General features: G+C 52.4%; 1 protein-coding gene across 5 annotated transcripts in view; it reads left to right on the plus strand.

Annotated features, from left to right (window-relative positions):
- The window catches only part of LOC116955479 (uncharacterized), an 82468-nt gene extending 59319 nt beyond the window's left edge, over positions 1–23149 (plus strand). For all 5 annotated transcript variants that reach the window (XM_076053353.1, XM_076053352.1, XM_076053354.1 and 2 more), the window contains 4 exons: positions 5011–6647; positions 7982–8402; positions 16744–16950; positions 21345–23149. In XM_076053353.1, coding sequence (XP_075909468.1) covers positions 5011–6647; positions 7982–8402; positions 16744–16950; positions 21345–21884 — 2805 coding nt within the window. In that variant the 3' untranslated portion in view covers positions 21885–23149. The remainder of the gene's footprint in view (positions 1–5010; positions 6648–7981; positions 8403–16743; positions 16951–21344) is intronic.
- Positions 23150–26489: the final 3340 nt, after the last annotated feature.

Consider the following 26489-nt stretch of genomic DNA (forward strand, 5'->3'; position numbering starts at 1 on the left):
GCAAGTCCTGGGTCTGGGTGTCTCTCGAGGGATTCGTAATGGCCGTGGCAGAGACATTGAGCCAGCACTATCGAAGGGTGGCCAGGGTTCAAGGTTCAAGGCCTGGGTCTGGGTGTCTCTCTTTCTCAAGGGGTTCATGAAGGCCAAGTTGGAAACATTGAGCCAGCACTGCCACCAAGCGGCCTGGGTTCAAGGTTCAAGTCCTGAGTCTGTTGTGGTCTCTGTTTCTGTATCAGATGACATGAACATTTACTGTCATATAGAGAGCCCGTGGTTATCTGCTGCCCTCTATCGTGTGGTCCAGGCTACGCTGTGGCATTGTAGAAGTTTTGTGCCACCCTAGGACCCTTTCATGAGTGAGAGTGTCCTTTGCCGATTGAACAGCTGGCGGTCAAACCAGCATTGCTTCAAGAAAGACCAATTCTACCGGTGAGACACTGTCAAAAAACCCGGTGCAGAGCTTTTGCGTGTTAAACGCGGCGCCGCCGCCGCCAATGAGTTGCATTCTCAGAAGGCCATGTGGCTAATGGGGATGTAAAAGTAAAAAAAAGACAAAATTTCCGTTATCTTGTGGACAGACAAATATTGGAAAGTGAGGGGGTGTTGTTTTTTTTTTTGCGTGGACCAAAGGTCACTTGAAGTTGCCTCGGGAGGCAGTTCTGCGACATCCGCTTCTGCGGGATGACCTCTTAACACGAATAGGAGAGACACAACGCCCGGCAGCGCGATCGGAAGTAAAATCGCGTGGACAAATGACAAAAAAGCACTATTTAAATATAAAGGGCCCACAAAGCTACGTAGCTATTTTTCAGAAGCGACAGGGCTTTCACAAATGATATCTCAACAAGAGACGTAAACTCCAAATATGCAGCAACAGGCGTCTGGGTCGGGATCGAACCCATGACCTCCTGTGTACCAGGCGAGGTAGTTAACATCTCCTAGCCACTGTGATGATGATGATGAGAGAGAGAGAGACACGCAAACTCCAAATATATAGCTGGCGTCAGGGTCGGGATTGAACCCACGACCTCCTGTATACCAGGCGAGGTAGTTAACATCTCACAGCCACCGTGGGGCCCGAGAAGAAACGTACTTAAGAAATGTACCGTAAGTGCAAATCCCATCTCACCCCCCCCCCTCGCCTCCCCACCCACTCCCACTTGGCTGTTGGCAGTTTCTTCTTTTCCCCTTCGTTGCTCCGCAGGCCTGGAATGGGGTGGGGGGGTCACACGTCTGGAATGGCAGCACGGAACAAAACTTCGTAAGCAGCATATACAAAAGACAAAGAGCCCCCGTATAGCCTTAACAGACCGTAAGGGCAAGTGCTGTTAGCGAGCACCTTTGATGGCCGGAACGGCTCACGAGAGGGGTGGGTGGCCAGCACCACGCCCGGCCGTCTTTGTCTCTCCAGCATCGATGTTTTCACGCACCGTACCAGGTGCTCATTTGAGGCCGAGTCGACCTAGGGGAGGCCCGGGACCGGTTCGGATAACCATCACCGATGTTGGCCGCGAGCGGGAATCGAACTCGGGTCGTCGGGTTTGTAGCTCAGCGTGGCGCTCGCCGCTGCACCACCGCTCCCACACACACACAGACACACACGCACACAGACACACGCACACAGACACGCACACACACAGACACGCACACACACAGACACACACACACACACAGACACACACAGACACGCAGACACACAGACACGCATCCTGTTTTTGAAGGCAGCCATGGTGATGGGTAGCCGAAGCAGGAAATGCTTCGCAGTCTCCTGGTGCCGCCCACCGCCTCACGTCCTCGCCGAGCCGCGCGTCCCAAACGATGCGGCCGCCCTCCGTCGGCGCGGAGGGCGGTGGCGGTAGAGACGGTAGAGGCGGTGGAGGCGGTGGAGCTGGTAGAGGCGGTGGAGGTGGTAGAGGCGGTGGTGAGCGGTGGTGGAGGCAGTGGTGAGTGGCGGTAGAGGCGGTAGAGGTGGTGGAGGCGGTAGAGGTGGTGGAGGCGGTAGAGGTGGTAAAGGCGGTGGAGGTGGTAGAGGCGGTGGTGAGCGGCGGTGGAGGCGGTAGAGGCGGTGGTGAGCGGTAGAGGTGGTAGAGGCGGTGGTGGCGGTGGAGGCAGTGGAGGCGGTAGAGGCGGTGGAGGTGGTAGAGGTGGTAGCGGTGGTGGCGGTGGAGGTGGTGGAGGTGGTGGAGGCGGTGGAGGTGGTAGAGGCGGTGGAGGTGGAAGAGGCGGTGGAGGCGGTAGAGGCGGTGGTGAGCGGTAGAGGTGGTAGAGGCGGTGGTGGCGGTGGAGGCAGTGGAGGCGGTAGAGGCGGTGGAGGTGGTAGAGGTGGTAGCGGTGGTGGCGGTGGAGGTGGTGGAGGTGGTGGAGGCGGTGGAGGTGGTAGAGGCGGTGGAGGTGGAAGAGGCGGTGGAGGTGGTAGAGGCGGTGGAGGTGGTCGAGGCGGTGGAGGTGGTAGCGGTAGAGGCGGTAGAGGTGGTAGAGGCGGTGGTGAGCAGCGGTAGAGGCGGTGGTGAGTGGTAGAGGCGGTGGTGAGCGGCGGTAGAGGCGGTGGTGAGCGGTAGAGGTGGTGGAGGTGGTAGAGGCGGTGGTGAGCGGCGGTGGTGGCGGTGGAGGTGGTGGAGGCGGTAGAGGTGGTAGAGGTGGTAGAGGTGGTGGAGGCGGTAGAGGTGGTGAAGGTGGTAGAGGCGGTAGAGGCGGTGGAGGTGGTGGAGGTGGTAGAGGCGGTGGTGAGCGGCGGTGGTGGCGGTAGAGGTGGTGGAGGCGGTAGAGGCGGTAGAGGCGGTGGTGAGCCGTGGCGCAGCGGTTATTGCGCTGCGCTTCAAACCCGGCGAGCCGAGTTCGATTCCCGCTCGCGGCCAACATCGGTGACGGTTATCTGAACCGGTCCTAGGCCTCCCCTCAGTCGACTCGGCCTCAAATGAGTACCTGGTGCGATGTGCAATCATCGCCACTGGGGAGGCAAAGGCGGCCGGGCGTGGTGCTGGCCACCCACCCCCCTCGTGTGCCACAGTGCCGGCCTTCGCAGGTCGTGCTACTCGTTAACGGCACTTGTCCCAACAGTCTGTTAAGGCTACACGGGGGATCTTTGTTTTTTGGTGCCGCCACGGCGGCGGTGTCACATGGGGGGGGGGGGGATTCATTGTCGTTCGATTTCACCTCGTGACGTGAGGACTTGAAAAGGTCGTGTGAAATGACAAGAAATAACGACACGTAAAACACAAAACTACAAGGGTCGGTTTTGGATTACATCCACAGCACCCTTGCAAGAGGGGGGGGGGGGGGGCGCCTCACGTGCACGGTGGGGCAAGTCTTTTAAGTCTCGCTTCAGCCTCTGTCCACCCAGCCGTGCTTAGCGGGCTCAATCGCAGCCTATGTATATGTGTGTGTTGAACTTCTTTCGCACCGTACGTAGCCAACCGTGCTAATCGGAGGTGCGGGGGAAGGACAACAAAGTAAACACAAAAAGCAGTTCTAAAGAAAAATGAGTTTGTCAACCTAGATGATGATTAAAAAGTGCCATAGCTCCCAGTGGCTTCATAACATCGGAAGGAAGAGCATTCCAGACGGCCGCCAAAGCGCATCTGAAAGCGCTGCGCGATGCGGTGACCACCGCCTTTGTTCGAGGGCAAAGGCAAAAGCCGCGACCGGAGCTCGCGTGATGGTTTATCTTCCTTGACGAGATCAGCGAGCTATTGTGATTCACAGAGATTTGCAGACTTACACAGAGATCCCTAGACTCACATAGAGACTCATCGACACACACACAGACTCGTACACTGACGTAAAGACCTGTAGATGCACACAGAGACCCATAGATTCACACAGAGACCCATAGACTCACACAGAGACCCATAGACTCACACAGAGACCCATAGACCCACACAGAGACCCATAGATTCACACAGAGACCCATAGACTCACACAGAGACCCATAGACTCACACAGAGACCCATATATTCACACAGAGACCCATAGACTCACACAGAGACCCATAGACTCACACAGAGACCCATAGACCCACACAGAGACCCATAGATTCACACAGAGACCCATAGACTCACACAGAGACCCATAGACTCACACAGAGACCCATAGACTCACACAGAGACCGACAGACTCACACAGAGACCCATAGACCCACACAGAGACCTATATACTCACACAGAGACCCATCGACCCACACAGAGACCCATATACTCACACAGAGACCCATAGACCCACACAGAGACCCATATACTCACACAGAGACCAACAGACTCACACAGAGATCCATAGACTCACATAGAGACCTGTAGACTATCAGCTCTTGGACAGGCTCCACACCTTACCCTTCTCCTCTGCCCATTTCCGTCTGAACACGTCCTTAGATTCACTGAAGTTTTACTGGGAAAGGAAAGGGCACTTTTCAGGTGTTGTTACATTTCATTTGGCTGAGATGATCAGATGACCCCGAGGTGATAACCCTGAACCGGCAACGCTGAGATCCTGGGTTCAAAACCGTGTTACAGCCCCTCGGCTGCGATGAAATCAGCGGCTCTCAGGTGCAGAGAGTCGCTGGCTGGAGCCCAATCACCACTGACGACCGCAGAAAAACATCCATTGCATTGAAAAACCTAAAATTAGCTTTACATATTAAGAAAAAAACTCATTAAACTTCAGTTTGCCTCCCAGTGTGTGGATGAAGAGGTGACATCGGTAGCTCTGAGATAACCGGCTCTGTGGGCTTTCTCTTACACACTGCTCTGCGAGATTTCTAATCAAATTTAACGCTCGGGATGAAAATTGGGGGTAACACAAAAAAACGTAACGGAGGATTTTCTCCCCCCACAGTGTTGTGTGTGAGCAAGGAGTCACGGCGCTGCACCTTTACCATCCACCAGGGGGTGACAATTCGAGTGAGCCAGATCCTCCCGTCTCATTTGAAAGGAGCGAGAAACGGCCTTGACGTTTGCGTCCATTGAAACCTGTGATCGTTTCCCTCCCCCCCCCCCACGACCTCTGCGTTTCTGTCAGGTCACCGTCAAAGGCCTGGAGCAGATCCTGCACTTTGCCTACACGGGGAAGCTGTACCTGAGCCAAGATAGTTACGAGGACATCCACCGCACGGCCTCCGTGCTGCGCATCCGGACCCTGGAGGAGGCGTGCTTCCGCTTTCTGCAGCAGAAGCTGGGGGGGAGGGCTGACGGGCAGGAGCCCGGCAAGGCCCACGCCTGCGGCCTAGCCGAGCCCTTTCAAGCCTCTCGCCACCCCTGCTTTCCCCCAGAGAAAGTTGCGAGCAGCAGTAGCAGCAGTGGTGGCAGCAACAGCAGCAGAGACAGCAAAGTTTGTAGCCGAGGCCCTAGGCAAACGGATGACCGAGAGCCGAGCACGGCCCAAGCCTGCGGCTTAGCCAGGGCCGCTCAGGCTTCTCTCGACCCCTGCGCTACTCCAGGTGACGGCGGCGGCGACGGCGGCGGCGTTTTCAGCCGAGGCTGGAGGCGACCGGCCGATGTCTCCCCGCAGAACTCCGGCCCGTTTGAGCGCTGGAACGAGGGATGCTCGAAGCGAGCGGAGGCGGTCACCACGGGCCGCTGGTCTCCGCCGGAGACGGCTCACGCCTTCGACCCCCCGCGGGGGCCTCTGCCCCTCTTCCGCTGCCCGCTGCGTGACATGGACACCTCTTGCCGCGTCATCGTCAGCACCATTCGCACCGGCGGCGGCGGCGGCCACCTTGGCAGAGATAAGAAAGCGTTTGCGGCGGAGTCACGCAGCGACGTTGAGGTGTTCGAGGTGGAGCCCGGGGCGCGGCTCGTAACCTCCGCCGCGGCCTCCGTCGTCGCTGCCGCCGCCCCGCCAAGCGACGCGGCTGGCCCGGCCGAGGCCGAGTCGCCGCACTGGGCCAGCGACAAACGGCACCGGGATGCGGACGCCCCTCCCGGCCCGCCGCTCAAACGCGACCGGGGTTTCCGCGAGTTCGGAGATTTCGGCGGCGGCTTCGGCGGCGCAGCCCCTCGGAACGACAACCGCCGGGCGGCCGCCCCCGTCGCCGCGGATGACCGCCGGCCGTCTCTGGCGTGCCCGAAGCACCGGCGCTACCAGGTGGCCTGCAGCAACCAGGACGGCGCGGCGTACCGGGGCGTCATGTCGGGGTGGTGGGCCTCGAGCGAAGAGACGAGGAAGGGGGCGGCGGGCGACCGCGCGGCCGCGGCGCCGAGGGACGTCGTGCCGTGCCGCCCCGACCCGCCGTTCGCCCCGGCGTGGACCGGTGTCGTCGGGGAGGTGGCGCCGGCGACGGCTCTCGACCACCGAGGCGAGACGCGGTTCCCCGCTCATCGCGGCGATTCCCGGCCCGGCCCGGCGCTCGCAAGCAGAGTCGTGTGCGGACGCGGATTTGTCGGGCGGCTGGACATGAGGCGCGTGGAGGAGAGCGAGAGAGAGGAGGGGGGGAACGACGTGCGGGAGGAGGAGGAGGAGGAGGAAGAGGAGGAGAAGAAGGAGCAGGAAGGTGAAGGAGAGCGAGAGCGAGGAGAGTGTCGGGGTGGCGGGATCGGCTTTGGCAGCGACGTGGGAGGAGGGGCGCGGGCGGAGAGCGGCGTGAGGAGCGAGGGTCGCCCGAGCGCCGTCATCGCCGACGCGAGCTCCTCTCCCGTGAATCTCTCCACGTCCTGCCGGTGAGCCAATTTGGTTTAATTCGTTCGCTTCCTGAAGAAGCTCCCTGGCACGATGCCTCGCTCCACGTGTCACGGGCTCGGTGTGTACCAGACGATGACTGTCTCGTCCACGCTGTGTGCACCCACCACACTGCAGGTCATTACAACTCCCTCACCCACCAACCCACCACACTACAGGTCATAACAACTCACCCACCCACTCACCCACCCACTCACTCACACACTCACCCACCCACTCACCACACTACAGGTCATAACAACTCACCCACTTACTCACCCACTCACCCACCCACTCACCCACCCACCCACTCACTCACTCACCCACCCACTCACCACACTACAGGTCATAACAACTCACCCACTCACTCACCAACTCACCCACCCACCCACCCACTCACTCACTCACCCACCCACCCACCCACTCACCACCCTGCAGGTCATAACAACTCACTCAATCACCCACCCACTCACCCACCCACTCACCCACCCACCCACTCACTCACCCACCCACCCACCCACTCATCACACTGCAGGTCATAACAACTCACTCACTCACCCACCCACTCACCCACCCACTCACCCACCCACCCACTCACTCACCCACCCACCCACCCACTCATCACACTGCAGGTCATAACAACTCACTCACTCACCCACCCACTCACTCACCCACCCACTCACCCACCCACCCACTCACCCATCCACTCACCCATACACTCACCCACCCACTCACTCACCCACTCACTCACTCACTCACCCACCCACCCACCCACTCACTCACCCACCCGCTCACTCACTCACCCACCCACTCACCACACTGCAGGTCATAGCTCACCCACTCACCCACCCACTCACCCACCCACTCACCCACCCACTCACCCACCCACTCACCACACTGCAGGTCATAACAACCCACCCACTCACCCACACACTCACCCACTCACTCACTCACTCACCAACTCACTCAATCACCCACCCACTCACCACACTGCAGGTCATAACAACTCACCCACCCACTCACCCACCCACTCACCCACCCACTCACCCACCCACTCACCCACCCACTCATCCACCCAACCAGCCATCCACTCGCCACACTACAGTTCGCTACATTTCTCTTTCTGCTTCCTCCCTCGCACTTCTCCCAACCTCCTCCGGTATTCACCTCACACTCTTAGCTATTATATCTTCAGTTAGTGCTGTTGGTTGCTGGCCGCTTTGCGGTTTGGGCCCTTGGGCCTGCTGCACTTGGCAAACGTGGCTCACAGGGAGCCGATGGCGTGGGTGTTTGCGCGAGCGACGTGTCACCGCCCGTCTCCCGTGTTGGGTCTCAGGCTGCCCGCCCGCCACGCCACCGGCAGCGCCGCCCCAGCCTCCTCCTCGCTCCCCGCGTCTCTGTCCCCGCGTCTCCCCGCGGCCACTCCTATCGCCTCGTGCCCCGTGCTGGGCCCACAAATGGAAGCGGCCGCCGTCTTCCTCCAACGCTCGCTGGGCCTCCGCGTCAGCTCCACGGGGACCTCCTCCTCCCTCGCTCCGGCGTGGCTACCGACACAACCGTCGCCGCAGCAGCAGCAACTCCCTCCGCCGCCGCCGCTGCAACCGCAGCCGCCGCACGCGCCGACGACGGCGACAGCGGCGGCATTGGGCGGTGGCTGTGCGGTGTACGGGGGGGACGGCACGGCCTTCAGTTCGTCCGGCGAGGACTCGTACTCGGACGACAGTGACTCGTGCGCATCCAAACCCGACTGCCCGGAGGTGAGCCAGCGGCCTGCTTGCTGTGCTGCCAGCCTTGGCCTCTAAACTTCACCCGCACACTGTGCAGAGAGCAGTGTCAATGTATTGTATAGAGCAGTGTCAATGTATTACTTGTAGAGAGCTGTGTCAATGTATTACTCGTAGGGAGCAGTGTCAATGTATTACTTGTAGGGAGCAGTGTCAATGTATTACATGTTGGGAGCAGTGTCAATGTATTACTTGTAGGGAGCAGTGTCAATGTATTACTTGTAGAGAGCAGTGTCAATGTATTACTTGTAGAGAGCAGTGTCAATGTATTACTTGTAGGGAGCTGTGTCAATGTATTACTTGTAGGGAGCAGTGTCAATGTATTACTTGTAGAGAGCTGTGTCAATGTATTGTAGGGAGCAGTGTCAATGTATTACTTGTAGAGAGCAGTGTCAATGTATTACTTGTAGGGAGCAGTGTCAATGTATTACTTGTAGAGAGCAGTGTCAATGTATTGTATAGAGCAGTGTCAATGTATTACTTGTAGAGAGCAGTGTCAATGTATTACTTGTATAGAGCAGTGTCAATGTACTACTTGTAGGGAGCAGTGTCAATGTATTACTTGTAGAGAGCAGTGTCAATGTATAGAGAGCAGTGTCAATGTATTACTTGTAGAGAGCAGTGTCAATGTATTACTTGTAGAGAGCAGTGTCAATGTATTACTTGTATAGAGCAGTGTCAATGTACTACTTGTAGGGAGCAGTGTCAATGTATTACTTGTAGAGAGCAGTGTCAATGTATAGAGAGCAGTGTCAATGTATTACTTGTAGAGAGCAGTGTCAATGTATTACTTGTAGGGAGCAGTGTCAATGTATTACTTGTAGAGAGCAGTGTCAATGTACTACTTGTAGAGAGCAGTGTCAATGTACTACTTGTAGAGAGCAGTGTCAATGTACTACTTGTAGAGAGCAGTGTCAATGTATTACTTGTAGAGAGCAGTGTCAATGTACTACTTGTAGAGAGCAGTGTCAATGTACTACTTGTAGAGAGCAGTGTCAATGTATTACTTGTAGAGAGCAGTGTCAATGTACTACTTGTAGGGAGCAGTGTCAATGTATTACTTGTAGAGAGCTGTGTCAATGTATTACTTGTAGGGAGCAGTGTCAATGTATTACTTGTAGAGAGCAGTGTCAATGTATTACTTGTAGAGAGCAGTGTCAATGTACTACTTGTATAGAGCAGTGTCAATGTATTACTTGTAGAGAGCAGTGTCAATGTATTACTTGTAGGGAGCAGTGTCAATGTATTACTTGTAGAGAGCAGTGTCAATGTATTACTTGTAGAGAGCAGTGTCAATGTATTACTTGTAGGGAGCAGTGTCAATGTATTACTTGTAGGGAGCAGTGTCAATGTATTACTTGTAGAGAGCAGTGTCAATGTATTACTTGTAGAGAGCAGTGTCAATGTATTACTTGTAGGGAGCTGTGTCAATGTATTACTTGTAGGGAGCAGTGTCAATGTATTACTTGTAGAGAGCTGTGTCAATGTATTGTAGGGAGCAGTGTCAATGTATTACTTGTAGAGAGCAGTGTCAATGTATTACTTGTAGAGAGCAGTGTCAATGTATTACTTGTAGAGAGCAGTGTCAATGTATTACTTGTAGGGAGCAGTGTCAATGTACTACTTGTAGAGAGCTGTGTCAATGTATTACTTGTAGGGAGCAGTGTCAATGTACTACTTGTAGAGAGCAGTGTCAATGTATTACTTGTAGAGAGCAGTGTCAATGTACTACTTGTAGAGAGCAGTGTCAATGTATTGTAGAGAGCAGTGTCAATGTATTACTTGTAGAGAGCAGTGTCAATGTATTGTAGAGAGCAGTGTCAATGTACTACTTGTAGAGAGCAGTGTCAATGTATTACTTGTAGGGAGCAGTGTCAATGTATTACTTGTAGGGAGCAGTGTCAATGTACTACTTGTAGGGAGCAGTGTCAATGTACTACTTGTATAGAGCAGTGTCAATGTACTACATGTTGGGAGCAGTGTCAATGTATTACTTGTAGAGAGCAGTGTCAATGTATTACTTGTATAGAGCAGTGTCAATGTATTACTTGTAGGGAGCAGTGTCAATGTATTACTTGTAGGGAGCAGTGTCAATGTATTACTTGTAGGGAGCAGTGGCAATGTATTACTTGTAGAGAACAGTGTCAATGTATTACTTGTAGAGAGCAGTGTCAATGTATTACTTGTAGAGAGCTGTGTCAATGTATTACTTGTAGAGAGCAGTGTCAATGTACTACTTGTATAGAGCAGTGTCAATGTACTACTTGTAGAGAGCAGTGTCAATGTATTACTTGTAGAGAGCAGTGTCAATGTATTACTTGTAGGGAGCTGTGTCAATGTATTACTTGTAGGGAGCAGTGTCAATGTATTACTTGTAGAGAGCAGTGTCAATGTATTACTTGTAGAGAGCAGTGTCAATGTATTACTTGTAGAGAGCAGTGTCAATGTACTACTTGTAGAGAGCAGTGTCAATGTATTACTTGTAGGGAGCAGTGTCAATGTACTACTTGTAGAGAGCAGTGTCAATGTACTACTTGTAGGGAGCAGTGTCAATGTATTACTTGTAGAGAGCAGTGTCAATGTATTACTTGTAGAGAGCTGTGTCAATGTATTACTTGTAGAGAGCAGTGTCAATGTACTACTTGTAGAGAGCAGTGTCAATGTATTACTTGTAGGGAGCAGTGTCAATGTATTACTTGTAGGGAGCTGTGTCAATGTATTACTTGTAGGGAGCAGTGTCAATGTACTACTTGTAGAGAGCAGTGTCAATGTATTACTTGTAGGGAGCTGTGTCAATGTATTACTTGTAGGGAGCAGTGTCAATGTATTACATGTTGGGAGCAGTGTCAATGTATTACTTGTAGAGAGCAGTGTCAATGTATTACTTGTAGAGAGCAGTGTCAATGTATTACTTGTAGGGAGCTGTGTCAATGTATTACTTGTAGGGAGCAGTGTCAATGTATTACTTGTAGAGAGCTGTGTCAATGTATTGTAGGGAGCAGTGTCAATGTATTACTTGTAGAGAGCAGTGTCAATGTATTACTTGTAGGGAGCTGTGTCAATGTATTACTTGTAGGGAGCAGTGTCAATGTATTACTTGTAGAGAGCAGTGTCAATGTATTACTTGTAGGGAGCAGTGTCAATGTATTACTTGTAGGGAGCAGTGTCAATGTATTACTTGTAGAGAACAGTGTCAATGTATTACTTGTAGAGAGCAGTGTCAATGTATTACTTGTAGAGAGCAGTGTCAATGTACTACTTGTAGAGAGCAGTGTCAATGTATTACTTGTAGGGAGCAGTGTCAATGTATTACTTGTAGGGAGCAGTGTCAATGTACTACTTGTATAGAGCAGTGTCACTGTATTACTTGTAGAGAGCAGTGTCAATGTATTACTTGTAGAGAGCAGTGTCAATGTATTACTTGTAGGGAGCAGTGTCAATGTATTACTTGTAGGGAGCAGTGTCAATGTACTACTTGTATAGAGCAGTGTCACTGTATTACTTGTAGAGAGCAGTGTCAATGTATTACTTGTAGAGAGCAGTGTCAATGTATTACTTGTAGAGAGCAGTGTCAATGTACTACTTGTAGAGAGCCTCCTCCGCGGTGGCGACGGATCTCTGTGTGTCTGTCTCTGTGTGTCTGTCTCTGTGTGCGTGTGTGTGTCTCTGTGTGTGTGTCTCTGTGTGGCTCTCTGTGTGTGCGTGTGTCTCTGTGTGGCTCTCTGTGTGCACGTGCGTGCGTGTGTCTCTGTGTGTCTCTGTGTGCGCGTGTGTGTCTTTGTGTGTGTGTCTCTGTGTGTGTGTCTCTGTGTGTCTGTCTCTGTGTGCGCGTGCGTGTGTGTGTCTCTGTGTGTGTGTCTCTGTGTGGCTCTCTGTGTGTGCGTGTGTCTCTGTGTGGCTCTCTGTGTGCGCGTGCGTGTGTCTCTGTGTGTCTCTGTGTGCGCGTGCGTGTGTGTGTGTCTCTGTGTGTGTATCTCTGTCCACCATGAGGGGTGGACAGTCTTCTACTCGGGGCAGCAGACTGCCAAACAACAGGGTGTGGGTCTTCTTTTGAACAAAAGAATGAAGGGGGCGTGGGAGCGTGGCGGTGAGGTGTGGGAAGCTGTAAGCCCCAGGCTACTTTGGGCTCGCCTTCCCATCAACCGGAGGCGAGGAATGGTGGTCGTGGTTACTTATGCCCCCACCGAAGATGAACATCCGTGGAGGGATGCAGGCAAAGCCGATGAGTCAGATGCCTTCTATGACCTCCTGTCACAGGTGCTGGCTAAAGTGGCCCCTCGGGATAGAGTCATCATGTTGGGTGACTTCAATGCCCGAGTTGGTCATGATACTGGCACCTGGTCTGGAGTGATTGGAGGGCATGGGCCAGATCAGCTCAATAACAACGGTAGGAGGCTGCTAGATTTTTGTGCAGCCCATGGGCTTGTAATTACCAACACGCTGTTCCGGCATCGGCGCATCCACACAACATCATGGATGCATGCCGGGTCCAAGCAAGGACATCTGCTGGACTACATAGTGACGGACCAGCGAATGCGAGCCCATGTCCTTGACACCAGGACCTACCGTGGAGCTGATCTGCCCTCTGACCATCGACTAGTCATCTGTAAGATGCGCCTGCCATTCTTCCACTCCGGTGGTGGGTGTACACCCAGGACCCCATTCCAACATAAAGTGGCCTGGTCTCAGTTATCTGATGAAAGTTGCAAGCGAGAATTTCATCATCGCTTGCGGCTGGGATTGGCATCGTCCCCGACTCCTCCTGATGTCGAGGGTAAATGGGCGAGGTTTAGGACTGTGACTCATGCAGCTGCAATGGCTGCTTTGGGTACGCGGTCCAGACCTCCCCAGAGACCCTGGCTGACAGAGGAGGTGTTCAGGATGGTTGAGAAAAAGCGACAGGCCCACTGTCATCGACTACAGAATCCCACGTCAGAGAATGAGGAGGCTTACCGCAGCCTTCGCTCGGAGGTTCGGAGAGCCGTGAGGCGCTGCAAGGATGGGTGGTGGTCGCGGGTTGCTGAGGAGATGGAGTCTGCCTCAGTGGCCCGTGATCACAAATCACTATTTAAGTCCATCAAAAAAGTAACCTGCAGCACCACACCTATTACCATCATCAGGGGAAAAAACGGTGATCCAATCTCCGACCCCCAGGAACAGGTTCGCAGATTTGCTGAGCATTTTTGTGAGGTCCTGGGGGAGGGAAAATCCCTCAGCCAGGAAAACATCGTGGCACAAAGTGAGGATGACCCTGCTGAGGCTGCGGTGCCTCAAATATTGGAAGAAGTCACCCCCTGTGAGTGGCTGGCTGAGGTGCCATCTGCTGAGGAAGTATTGAAGGCGATCCGGAGTCAGAGACCAGGAAAGGCTGCGGGCAGAGATGATCTCCCAAGCGAAATGCTGAGGGAGGGTGGCGTTTGTGCACAGACTGCCCTGTATGACATCATGGCAACGGTCTGGACCACTGGACGGGTTCCGCAGGATTGGAAGGATGCCCTGGTGGTCCACCTTTTTAAGAAGGGGGACCGCACAGACTGTAACAACTACAGGGGCATCTCACTCCTCAGTGTGCCGGGAAAGGTCCTGGCAAGGATTATTCAGCATCGCCTTGCCAGGCACGCTGAGGAGAGGCTTGCGGAGCCCCAATGCGGTTTCAGGAAAGGGCGGTCCTGCACAGATGCCATATTTTCTGTCCGTCTGCTACAGCAGAGGTGTAGGGAATTCCAACAAGACCTACATCTCTGCTTTATTGACCTGGTCAAGGCCTATGATACCATCAGTAGGCCTGGGCTCTGGGTCGTTCTTCGTGCTTTTGGAGTACCTGACCCTCTGCTCACGATCATTAAGGACCTTCATGATGGTGAGCGGGCCCGGGTAAAACTACGTGGCCGGGAGTCAGAGCCATTCCCTGTACACCTTGGGGTGCGACAGGGATGTCCTCTGGCTCCCACATTATTTAACATCTATTTTGACCACGTAGTTCGTGAAGCCTTCAATAGCTGTACCGGGGGAATCTCCATATGGTACAGATATAATGGGAGGCTAATCGATGCCCGGGTGCGGTCAAGGGATGGCTCCCTATTGCTCAACCACGTTATGTATGCTGATGATTTGGTAATAGCTGCTCAGTCAGAGGAGGAGTTGGAGACGCTGCTGCTGAGACTGGAGCGTGCCACTAAGAGGTGGGGCCTTACCATCAGCCCCACCAAAACTAAGCACCTGCCTGGGTATTTTGTACCATCGGACACTCCACCCCCACAACTCCCAATCGGTGATGGGGCAGTTGTGGAGAGAGTGGAGAGTTTCCCATACCTGGGCAGTGTGCTTATGACTGGCTCCAGTTTAACAGCAGAGGTCTCACTCGAATCAGTCGAGCGGCAATGTCTTTTCATCGGTTGCGTAGCGCTGTGTGGAAGCTGCCTGGTCTGTCGCTCCGCACTAAGCTTCGGGTCTTCTCGGCCACGGTCATTCCCTCCCTTCTCTACGCTTGCGAAACGTGGACCCCCCTAATGGAACATCTTCGCCGGTTAGAAACATTTAGGCTGGCCTGCCTACGATCCATCCTGGGTTTAACCAGACTTGATTGTGTGAGGAGCTCACAAATCCTTGAAAGATCTGGGCAGGGTCCCATCGGTGAGCTCCTCCGGCAGGCAAGGCTGCGATGGCTGGGTCATGTAGCCCGCATGCCCAGCCACCGCATGCCAAAACAGCTTTTGTTTGGCCGGATTGAGGGGGCTAAGCGGGCGCGGCACGGGCTAGAGAAGAGATGGAGTGATGTGGTACAGGAGGACGTGGAGCTGAGTGGACTTGCCGATGACTGGTACCAGCGGTGTCAAGATCGGCCTCTGTGGAGGAGGCTCGTGAAGGATGCTGCTGGGCAGTTGGAGGCAGTCGCCCTCCAACAACAACGGAGGGCGGAGGAGCGACGCTCACAACAACGGGCGGAGGAGCGACGCTCACAACAACGAGCGGAGCGCCGGGTGGCTAAAGCACAGCAGGTTGGCACAGTAGGGGGCACAGGTGGTGCATCAGCCAGTCATCTCAGTCAGTCGACCCGTGGCACCTGGGTCTGCCCAGTGACCTCCTGCCAGCGGGCGTTCGACACTTCACGTGGCCTCACGGTGCACATAGCCTGGCACAAGCGTCGTGGTGACGTCACCGCCACTTAGTGGCGAATGGCGGTTGTTGTTGTTGTTGTATCTCTGTGTGGCTCTCTGTGCGCGTGTGTGTGTCTCTGTGTGTCTCTGTGTGGCTCTCTGTGTGTGCGTGTGTCTCTGTGTGTCTGTCTCTGTGTGCGCGTGTGTGTGTCTCTGTGTGTCTGTCTCTGTGTGCGCGTGTGTGTGTCTCTGTGTGTTTGTCTCTGTGTGGCTCTCTGTGTGTGCGTGTGTCTCTGTGTGGCTCTCTGTGTGCGTGTGCGTGCGTGTGTCTCTGTGTGTGTGTCTCTGTGTGGCTCTCTGTGCGTGTTTGTGTCTTTGTGTGTGTGTGTGTCTCTGTGTGTGTGTCTGTCTCTGTGTGCGCGTGCGTGTGTGTGTCTCTGTGTGTGTGTCTCTGTGTGGCTCTCTGTGTGTGCGTGTGTCTCTGTGTGGCTTTCTGTGTGCGCGTGCGTGTGTCTCTGTGTGTCTCTGTGTGCGCGTGCGTGTGTGTGTCTCTGTGTGTGTGTCTCTGTGTGGCTCTCTGTGTGCGTGTGTGTGTCTATGTGTGTGTGTCTCTGTGTGTCTGTCTCTGTGTGCGCGTGTGTGTGTCTCTGTGTGTGTGTCTCTGTGTGGCTCTCTGTGTGTGCGTGTGTCTCTGCGTGTGTGTGTGTCTCTGTGTGTGTGGCTCTGTGTGTCTCTGTGTGTGCGTGTGTCTCTGTGTGGCTCTCTGTGTGTGCGTGTGTGGGGAGAGGCAGTGCAACGGTTAGCACGCTGCCCTACGAACCCCACGACCCGGGTTGGATTCCCGCTTACGGCCAACGCCGGCGGCGATTATCTGAACCGGTCCTGGGCCTCCCCTAGGCCGACTCTCAGCCTCAAATGAGTTACCTGATGCGGCGTGTAAAAAAACATAGGTACCGGGGAGACAAAGGCGGCCGGGCGTGGTGCTGTCCACCCACCCCCCTCGTGCGCCCCGTGCCGGCCTTCATCGGTGGCTGCTACACGCTAACAGCACTTGCCCCAACAGTCTGTTAAAGCCACACGTGGTGTGTGTGCGTGCATGTGTGTGTGTGTGCGCATGCGTGTGCGTGTGTGCGCGTGTGCGTGTGTGCGCGTGTGCGTGCGTGTGTGTGTGCGTGCGTGTGCTCGCGTGTGTGTGTGCGTGCGCGTGCGTGCGTCAGGTGTCGCTGCCATTCCCCGTGGCGGGCGTGCCCGAGATGTCGCGAAACGAATTCCAGGCGCTGCTGCGGCGCCACGCTCTGTCGGCGGCGCAGCTGGAGCTGGTGCACGACGTTCGCCGGCGCAGCAAGAACCGCATGGCGGCGCGGCGGTGTCGCAAGCGCAAGCTGGACTGCATCAACGGCCTCGAGGGGGACATCCGCAAGCTGGTGCGTCTGTGTCTGTGTGTGTGTAGGTGTGTAGGTGTGTGTGTGTGTAGGTGCATCTGTGTGTGTGGTGTAGGTGTGTGTGTGTGTGTCGGTGTGTGTGTAGGTACACCATAGACTCAAAACTGGTCATAGACTCAATACTGCCCCTGTACATTAAGCAGTCCCCTTCCTTTAGTCTCCTTCCCTTCCTCTCTTAAATCCTCGCTTCTTCTCTATTGCCCATCCTCGTCCCTCCCCTCGCCGCTCCACTCCTTCCCGTCCCTCCCCATCACCCTTTCGTGGTCCCTTAGTAACCCCCTCTACCGCTTGTCACTCCCTCCTCAACCCTTGCACGCCCCTGCCACCTGAACTATTCTTCTGCCACCTGAACTATTCTACTGCCACCTAAACTATTCTCCTGCCACCTGAACTATTCCCCTGCCACCTAAACGATTCCCCTGCCACCTGAACTATTCCCCTGCCATTTAAACGATTCCCCTGCCACCTAAACTATTCTCCTGCCACCTAAACGATTCCCCTGCCACCTAAACTATTCCCCTGCCACCTAAACTATTCTCCTGCCAACTAAACTATTCTACTGCCACCTAAACTATTCCCCTGCCACCTGAACTATTCTACTGCCACCTAAACTATTCCCCTGCCACCTAAACGATTCCCCTGCCACCTGAACTATTCCCCTGCCACCTAAACGATTCCCCTGCCACCTAAACTATTCTCCTGCCACCTAAACTATTCCCCTGCCACCTAAACTATTCTCCTGCCACCTAAACTATTCCCCTGCCACCTAAACTATTCTACTGCCATCTAAACTATTCTTCTGCCACCTAAACTATTCTACTGCCACCTAAACTATTCTCCTGCCACCTAAACTATTCTACTGCCACCCAAACTATTCTTCTGCCACCTAAACTATTCCCCTGCCACCTAAACTATTCCCCTGCCACCTAAACTATTTCACTGCCACCTAAACTATTCTACTGCCACCTAAACTATTCTCCTGCCACCTAAACTATTCCCCTGCCACCTAAACTATTCCCCTGCCACCTAAACTATTTCACTGCCACCTAAACGATTTCCCTGCCACCTAAACTATTCTACTGCCATCTAAACTATTCTCCTGCCACCTAAACTATTCTCCTGCCACCTAAACTATTTCACTGCCACCTAAACTATTCCCCTGCCACCTAAACTATTCTCCTGCCACCTCAACTATTCTCCTGCCACCTAAACTATTCTACTGCCACCTAAACTATTCCCCTGCCACCTAAACTATTCGTCTGCCACCTAATCTATTCCCCTGCCACCTAAACTATTCTCCTGCCACCTAAACTATTCCCCTGCCACCTAAACTATTCCCCTGCCACCTAAACTATTCTCCTGCCACCTAAACTATTCCCCTGCCACCTAAACTATTCCCCTGCCACCTAAACTATTCTTTTACCACCTAAGCTATTCCCCTGCCACCTAAACTATTCTCCTGCCACCTAAACTATTCCCCTGCCACCTAAACTATTCTCCTGCCACCTAAACTATTCCCCTGCCACCTAAACTATTCTCCTGCCACCTAAACTATTCCCTTGCCACCTAAACTATTCCCCTGCCACCTAAACTATTCCACTGCCACCTAAACTATTCCCCTGCCACCTAAACTATTCTCCTGCCACCTAAACTATTCTCCTGCCACCTAAATTATTCTCCTGCCACCTAAACTATTCCACTGCCACCTAAACTATTCCCCTGCCACCTAAACTATTCTCCTGCCACCTAAACTATTCTCCTGCCACCTAAACTATTCCCCTGCCACCTAAACTATTCCCCTGCCACCTAAACTATTCTACTGCCACCTAAACTATTCTTCTACCACCTAATCTATTCCCCTGCCACCTAAACTATTCTCCTGCCACCTAAACTATTCTCCTGCCACCTAAACTATTCCCCTGCCACCTAAACTATTCCCCTGCCACCTAAACTATTCTCCTGCCACCTAAACTATTCCCCTGCCACCTAAACTATTCCCCTGCCACCTAAACTATTCCCCTGCCACCTAAACTATTCTCCTGCCACCTAAACTATTCCCCTGCCACCTAAACTATTCTTCTACCACCTAAACTATTCCCCTGCCACCTAAACTATTCCCCTGCCACCTAAACTATTCTCCTGCCACCTAAACTATTCCCCTGCCACCTAAACTATTCTACTGCCACCTAAACTATTCCCCTGCCACCTAAACTATTCTTTTACCACCTAACTATTCCCCTGCCACCTAAACTATTCTTCTGCCACCTAAACTATTCTACTGCCATCTAAACTATTCTCCTGCCACCTAAACTATTCCCCTGCCACCTAAACTATTCTCCTGCCACCTAAACTATTCCCCTGCCACCTAAACTATTCTCCTGCCACCTAAACTATTCTCCTGCCACCTAAACTATTCCCCTGCCACCTAAACTATTCCCCTGCCACCTAAACTATTCTCCTGCCACCTAAACTATTCCCCTGCCACCTAAACTATTCCCCTGCCACCTAAACTATTCCCCTGCCACCTAAACTATTCCCCTGCCACCTAAACTATTCTCCTGCCACCTAAACTATTCCCCTGCCACCTAAACTATTCTACTGCCACCTAAACTATTCCCCTGCCACCTAAACTATTCTTTTACCACCTAACTATTCCCCTGCCACCTAAACTATTCTTCTGCCACCTAAACTATTCTACTGCCATCTAAACTATTCTCCTGCCACCTAAACTATTCCCCTGCCACCTAAACTATTCTCCTGCCACCTAAACTATTCCCCTGCCACCTAAACTATTCTCCTGCCACCTAAACTATTCCCTTGCCACCTAAACTATTCCCCTGCCACCTAAACTATTCTCCTGCCATCTAAACTATTCTCCTGCCACCTAAACTATTCCCCTGCCACCTAAACTATTCCACTGCCACCTAAACTATTCTACTGCCACCTAAACTATTCCCCTGCCACCTATTCTTCTGCCACCTAAACTATTCTCCTGCCACCTAAACTATTCTCCTGCCACCTAAATTATTCTACTGCCACCTAAACTATTCCCCTGCCACCTATTCTTCTGCCACCTAAACTATTCTTCTGCCACCTAAATTATTCTACTGCCACCTAAACTATTCCCCTGCCACCTATTCTTCTGCCACCTAAACTATTCTTCTGCCACCTAAACTATTCCCCTGCCACCTAAACTATTCCCCTGCCACCTATTCTTCTGCCACCTATACTATTCCCCTGCCACCTAAACTATTCTACTGCCACCTAAACTATTCTACTGCCACCTAAACTATTCTTCTGCCACCTAAACTATTCCCCTGCCACCTAAACTATTCTTCTGCCACCTAAACTATTCCCCTGCCACCTAAACTATTCTCCTGCCACCTAAACTATGCTGCCGCTGTCTTTGAAACTACGTTAAGCACCCTTGAGTGAAGGCGCTCTGTAAACATCACATAAGATAAAGTGTAAAAAATTGGACCATTTTGCCGCCAGTATCAAAGTATGAATAAAATAAGAATACATCTTCTTTGGTTCTTTCGGTAAAGTCACGTAGAATGACAATAAAATAATAAATTAATAAAATAAAATAACACAATAAAATTCTCACGCCGTTATTGCGTTATTTTATTTGATTAATTTATTATTTTATTCTCATTCTACGTGACTTTACCGAAAGAACCAAAGAAGATGAATCCTTGCAGTCACGAAAGCTTTAAATCGAAAAATAAGAATAGTTTATTTTTTACCCTTTCTGGCAATTAAAGAGGAAATGTTAAAATGTTCAACCACCAAATAGAATCCTTTTGCAGGGAATCAAGTCTGCCTAAACCACACACACAGTACTTGCGGTGAACATGCAGACAAACTTGCTCTGATAATCATGTTATGCATTGTCTGTGAAACTGATCGCTCTGCACGAGAGACAGCAGCAGCTTTCTTTATGGCCAAGACTGACCACCACCACCGGTGTCAGACCAGAGAACACCAAAAGGCGAACGGCACAAAGACAATGCACTATCAGGGCAAAGATCAGGTCTGTGTGTGTGTGGCTGAGAAGTGGGCACAGGCGGTGCATCAGCCAGTCATGCAGTCAGTCGACCCGTGGCACCTGGGTCTGCCCCGTGACCTGCCAGCGGGGGTTCGAAACTTGACGTGGCCTCAACGTGCACCTAGCCTGGCACAAGCGTCGTGGTGACGTCACCGCCGCTAAGGGCGAATGGCGGTGGTTGTTGTTGTGCGTGTGGGGGAGCGGTGGTGTGTCAAGAACAAACGTAGGTGCCGCTCGCTTATCCGCCCTTGCGCCAACAGTTTGTCAAGGCTGCACGCGGGAATCTTTGTCATGTTTCACCATCCTCGCCGTTTCCCCCCCCCAGGTGTCGGAGCGGGAGCGAGCACTTCGCGAGCGCGAACTCCTCACCGTGGAGATGGCCGCGGTGAGACAGAGCTGCGCCGGACTCTACCAAACCATATGCAGGGAGGTGCGCAGCTGCCCCGAGCACATGCGCCTTCTCGGGCCGTACCTCCCCGCCGCGGTGGACCGGCCCGTTCCGGACGCCTCCCTCCCCAACTCCACCACCGCCGCCACCGCCTCCGTCCGTGCCCCGCTACCCGAGGTGGCGGCGCCCGTCGGGGCGGAGCGAGCGCTCCGCCCCGACCTCCGCCCCGTCGCGACGGGCGAAGTGCCGCGGCCCGGCGAGAGGAGGAGGGGGGGCGACGGTGGCGACGGAGTGGCGACGGTGGTGGTGCAAATGCGAGCGATGGAATGGTCCACGCCGTCGGGAGGGGGTCGTGGTGGGCGCGCTCGCCCCGGGGATGGTGGGAAGGTGGCGCAGTCCGACGTGGAGAAGGACGCGCAGGATCATGGGAAGGGAAATGGCGATGGTTTTGCAAGATTGCAAATTAGCGCTTCGTAGGTTGATTCACCCGAAATCGCGATGCTTCAGGCTGAAGAGCCGTTGAATCAGTGGTTTTAAATCGCCATGTTCATCTTAACGTTTTACGAGCATATTGTTTTACTACGATGGGACGAGACTTACGGACCAAACTGGCACGTGACAGACACATTTTTTGTCCAAAATTTAATTAATGGGGTGCAAAAAAAAAACACGTGGCACAGAATCTTCGCGCTTAAAACGTGACGGGCGTTGGACACACCCCCAAATCTGCTTGCAGCCCTGAGCCAGCAGTTCCAATTCCATGTTCCTGTGACAGGGGTCAGTCAAAGACTGTTACTGAATTGTGTTGACCCTCGAGGAATGATGATGATGGGCTGAGTCGACCTCCAACTGGAATTCTGCGATTCATGACCTGCTTAATTTTACTTTTTTTATCAACAGTGTTAGCAACGCTTACATGCAAAAGGTCAAAAGGAACAATGATGATCTCGGGCTACTGGTGGCAACATTCCTCATGCCTATGGAAGGGCTCAGTTTGTCCGTGTTTAAAGGAACTCATCAACTCAAGCACTCATCCCCTGCAGCCTCTTACTGGACTAACGCTGCTGACGACGACGACGACAATGATGATGATGATGATGGCGATTAAGAAGCCTCGTCCTGTATGGGAATTGAACTTATTTTCCTCACAGTGCGAGGTGAAGAGGAGGACGCTGCTGCCACAGAGGTTCCGTCACGTTGAGCAGCACAGTGGAGGTCCGCTGGTTCTCTCCGTTATGGCAGCTGAAACTATCTCAATTAAAAAAAACTATTTTTATTTGACCAGGTGAGGTCCACAAAAGCAACCTTGGCCACAAATGGTTGCTCAACGAAATGGCTAATGTGGAAATTCATAGCAGCCAAATACTCTAAACGTGCGATGTTGGTTTTAAATATGGAGGGAAAAACCAGAGGATCCAGAGAAAAATCCACGGGGAGAGAGAAACACGCAAACTTCAAATATACAGCAGCAGGCGTCTGGGTTGAGATGGAAACCACAACCTCCTGTATACCAGGCGAGGTAGTTAACATCTCCTAGTCGGTGTACAGCAGATGGGCTGTGCCACAGTTGTTAGGTGGGCAGGTCGATCGTGCCGGTTGGAGTGAAGCGTGGATCACTGCTCACCTCTTCCAAGAAGGCCTATCCAGTGTGCAAGAGTACACCAAAATACCCTCGAGGGTGGCACTACTCTTCTGCGATGCACTATGGGTATCGATTAAAGTATTAAAGGTATTTTTTTAAAGTACGTTTTGATGTTTTTATTTTGCGTGGTAATGTACGTGATAATGAACCAGCCATATGCATTCTTGTGTAAATTCCGTTATAAGTTATTCATGAAATCCACACACACACACAGAGCCATACTACCTACAGACGCTGCTTATCTGCGGAATTGATTTCTATTTCACCGTGTGGGCCGAGAAGCGTGGAAGAGTAGCGAGAAGCGTGGAAGAGTAGGCCAAATACCCTCCACTAGAGGGCCTCTGGAGTTCTCTCCAGCCGAGGCCCCCTCCTGCCAGCGGTGGCGTGAGCAAGCGGTTGCGGAGCTGCGCCTTTACTTGTACATGGACTAAAAAGGCTAGGCGGCTGAGCATCAGAGGTTGGACTGCACTTCTATGCGTTCCCCGCCTTCATCAACCCGCACTCACCGGCGTGGTGAAGTATGGTGACCACTCCGGTGAGTGTGGGGGGGGCCATCATCCATCATTGCATCGACAGAACGGGCTCTGTGCACGTACGTGTGGCCTTCAGCGTTAGCCAGTGGTGGAAGTTCCACATTCCTATGGCGAGGATAAAAAAAACATAGAGCGAGAGGTGCAGAGATTGCAATAAATGCTATGCCAGTATTACAATCATGAACGTTACGTATTTTGTTTTGAATCAAGGGATTGAAGCCAGCGTTGTAAGTTGCGCTGCATTGTCACTCGCTTGGCAATTTAACACACGGGGCCACCCACTGTTGCTTTATTTGCAGCGGCCTTTTTGTGTTCAGTTTGGTTGTTGTAACCCGCCTGCACCTCCTCCGTTCAGCACGGTCGGCTATGTGCGGTGCGAAAAAGAAGTTCAACATACATCGACGTACGATGTGCGAAGCGAGCGGACATTCCACGTTATTACTGACGAGTGTCCAGTCCATCCACGGGGACGACCCATTCTCAACTCCCCACCAATTTGGTGCTAATTGTTTTATCGACACTGGATGATGACATCGACGACGGTGTTATGATGATCGATAATGGTGAAGGCGATGATGACAGTGACGACGATTTCGATCATTATAATGATTGTTTAATTATAATGATTGTTTAATTATAATGATTGTTCAAATATCTGATTGTTAAATTGATAACGATCGCGGTGGGCTACGTCCATAACTCACCTGGATTTGAACTCCACGACCTCCAAGTTGTTGAGTGACGTCTCTCCGACGCCGGTGGCATTTCCTCCCCCCCCCCCCCGATCCCTTGTGGACCCTGTAAGTTGTTTTGCCTAGAATATGGAATCACTCAAATGTTTGCACTATAGCATCATGGGGATATAGCACGCGTGATGCCCTTCCGAAATACGTTGCTCAAAGGATTAGAGTTGCCTTTAGCAGTGCACTAATACACACAGATTCCTTTAGCAGTGCACTAATACTCACAGATCCCTTTAGCGATGCACTAATACTCACACACACACACAGATCTCTTTAGCAGTGCACTAATACTCACACACAGATCCCTTTAGCAATGCACTAATACTCACACACACACACAGATCCCTTTTGCAGTGCACTAATACTCACACACAGATCCCTTTAGCGATGCACTAATACTCACACACACACACAGATCCCTTTTGCAGTGCACTAATACTCACACACAGATCCCTTTAGCGATGAACTAATACTCACATACACACACAGATCCCTTTAGCAGTGCACTAATACTCACACACACAGATCCCTTTAGCGGTGCACTAATACTCACACACACAGATCCCTTTAGCGGTGCACTAATACTCACACACAGATCCCTTCAGCAGTGCACTAATACTCACACACACAGATCCCTTTAGCGGTGCACTAATACTCACACACACAGATCCCTTTAGCGGTGCACTAATACTCACACACAGATCCCTTTTGCAGTGCACTAATACTCACACACACAGATCCCTTTAGCGGTGCACTAATACTCACACACAGATCCCTTTAGCAGTGCACTAATACTCACACACAGAATCCTTTAGCAGTGCACTAATACTCACACACAGATCCCTTTAGCAGTGCACTAATACTCACACACACATACACAGATCCCTTTTGCAGTGCACTAATACTCACACACACAGATCCCTTTAGCAGTGCACTAATACTCGCACACACAGATCCCTTCAGCAGTGCACTAATACTCACACACACAGATCCCTTTAGCAGTGCACTAATACTCTCACACACACAGATCCCTTTAGCAGTGCACTAATACTCACACACACACAGATCCCTTTAGCAGTGCACTAATACTCACACACACAGATCCCTTTAGCAGTGCACTAATATTCACACACACATACACAGATCCCTTTTGCAGTGCACTAATACTCACACACACAGATCCCTTCAGCAGTGCACTAATACTCACACACACAGATCCCTTTAGCAGTGCACTAATACTCACACACACACACATCCTTTTAGCAGTGCACTAATACTCACACACACAGATCCCTTCAGCAGTGCACTAATACTCACACACAGATCCCTTCAGCAGTGCACTAATACTCACACACGCACAAAGATCCCGCATCTATATACTTAGTTTTTTCGGTAAAGTCACGTTGAAGGGAAACAACAAAATAATAAAAGATATTATATATTATTATATATTATATATTATTATATATTATATTATATATATTATTTTATTATTTTGTTGTTTCCCTTCAACGTGACTTTACCGAAAAAACTAAGAATATGAATTACTGCAGTCACGAAAGCTTTAAATCAAAATCCCGCGTCTAGTTTAAAGCTGGGTTGACACCCGGTCGACCGGGTTACGTTCACACCCGGTCGACCGGGTTACGTTCACACCCAGTCGACCGGGTTACGTTCACACCCAGTCGACCGGGTTACGTTCACACCCAGTCGACCGGGTTACGTTCACACCCAGTCGACCGGGTTACGTTCACACCCAGTCGACCGGGTTACGTTCACACCCAGTCGACCGGGTTACGTTCACACCCAGTCGACCGGGTTACGTTCACACCCAGTCGACCGGGTTACGTTCACACCCAGTCGACCGGGTTGCGTTCACACCCAGTCGACCGGGTTGCGTTCACACCCAGTCGACCGGGTTACGTTCACACCCAGTCGACCGGGTTACGTTCACACCCAGTCGACCGGGTTACGTTCACACCCAGTCGACCGGGTTACGTTCACACCCAGTCGACCGGGTTACGTTCACACCCAGTCGACCGGGTTACGTTCACACCCAGTCGACCGGGTTACGTTCACACCCAGTCGACCGGGTTACGTTCACACCCAGTCGACCGGGTTACGTTCACACCCAGTCGACCGGGTTACGTTCACACCCAGTCGA

The sequence above is a fragment of the Petromyzon marinus genome, chromosome 60 (assembly GCF_048934315.1).
Source record: "Petromyzon marinus isolate PM22_M1 ecotype Great Lakes invasive population chromosome 60, UKy_Petmar_22M1.pri1.0, whole genome shotgun sequence".
In the NCBI taxonomy this organism is placed as follows: Eukaryota; Metazoa; Chordata; class Hyperoartia; order Petromyzontiformes; family Petromyzontidae; genus Petromyzon; species Petromyzon marinus.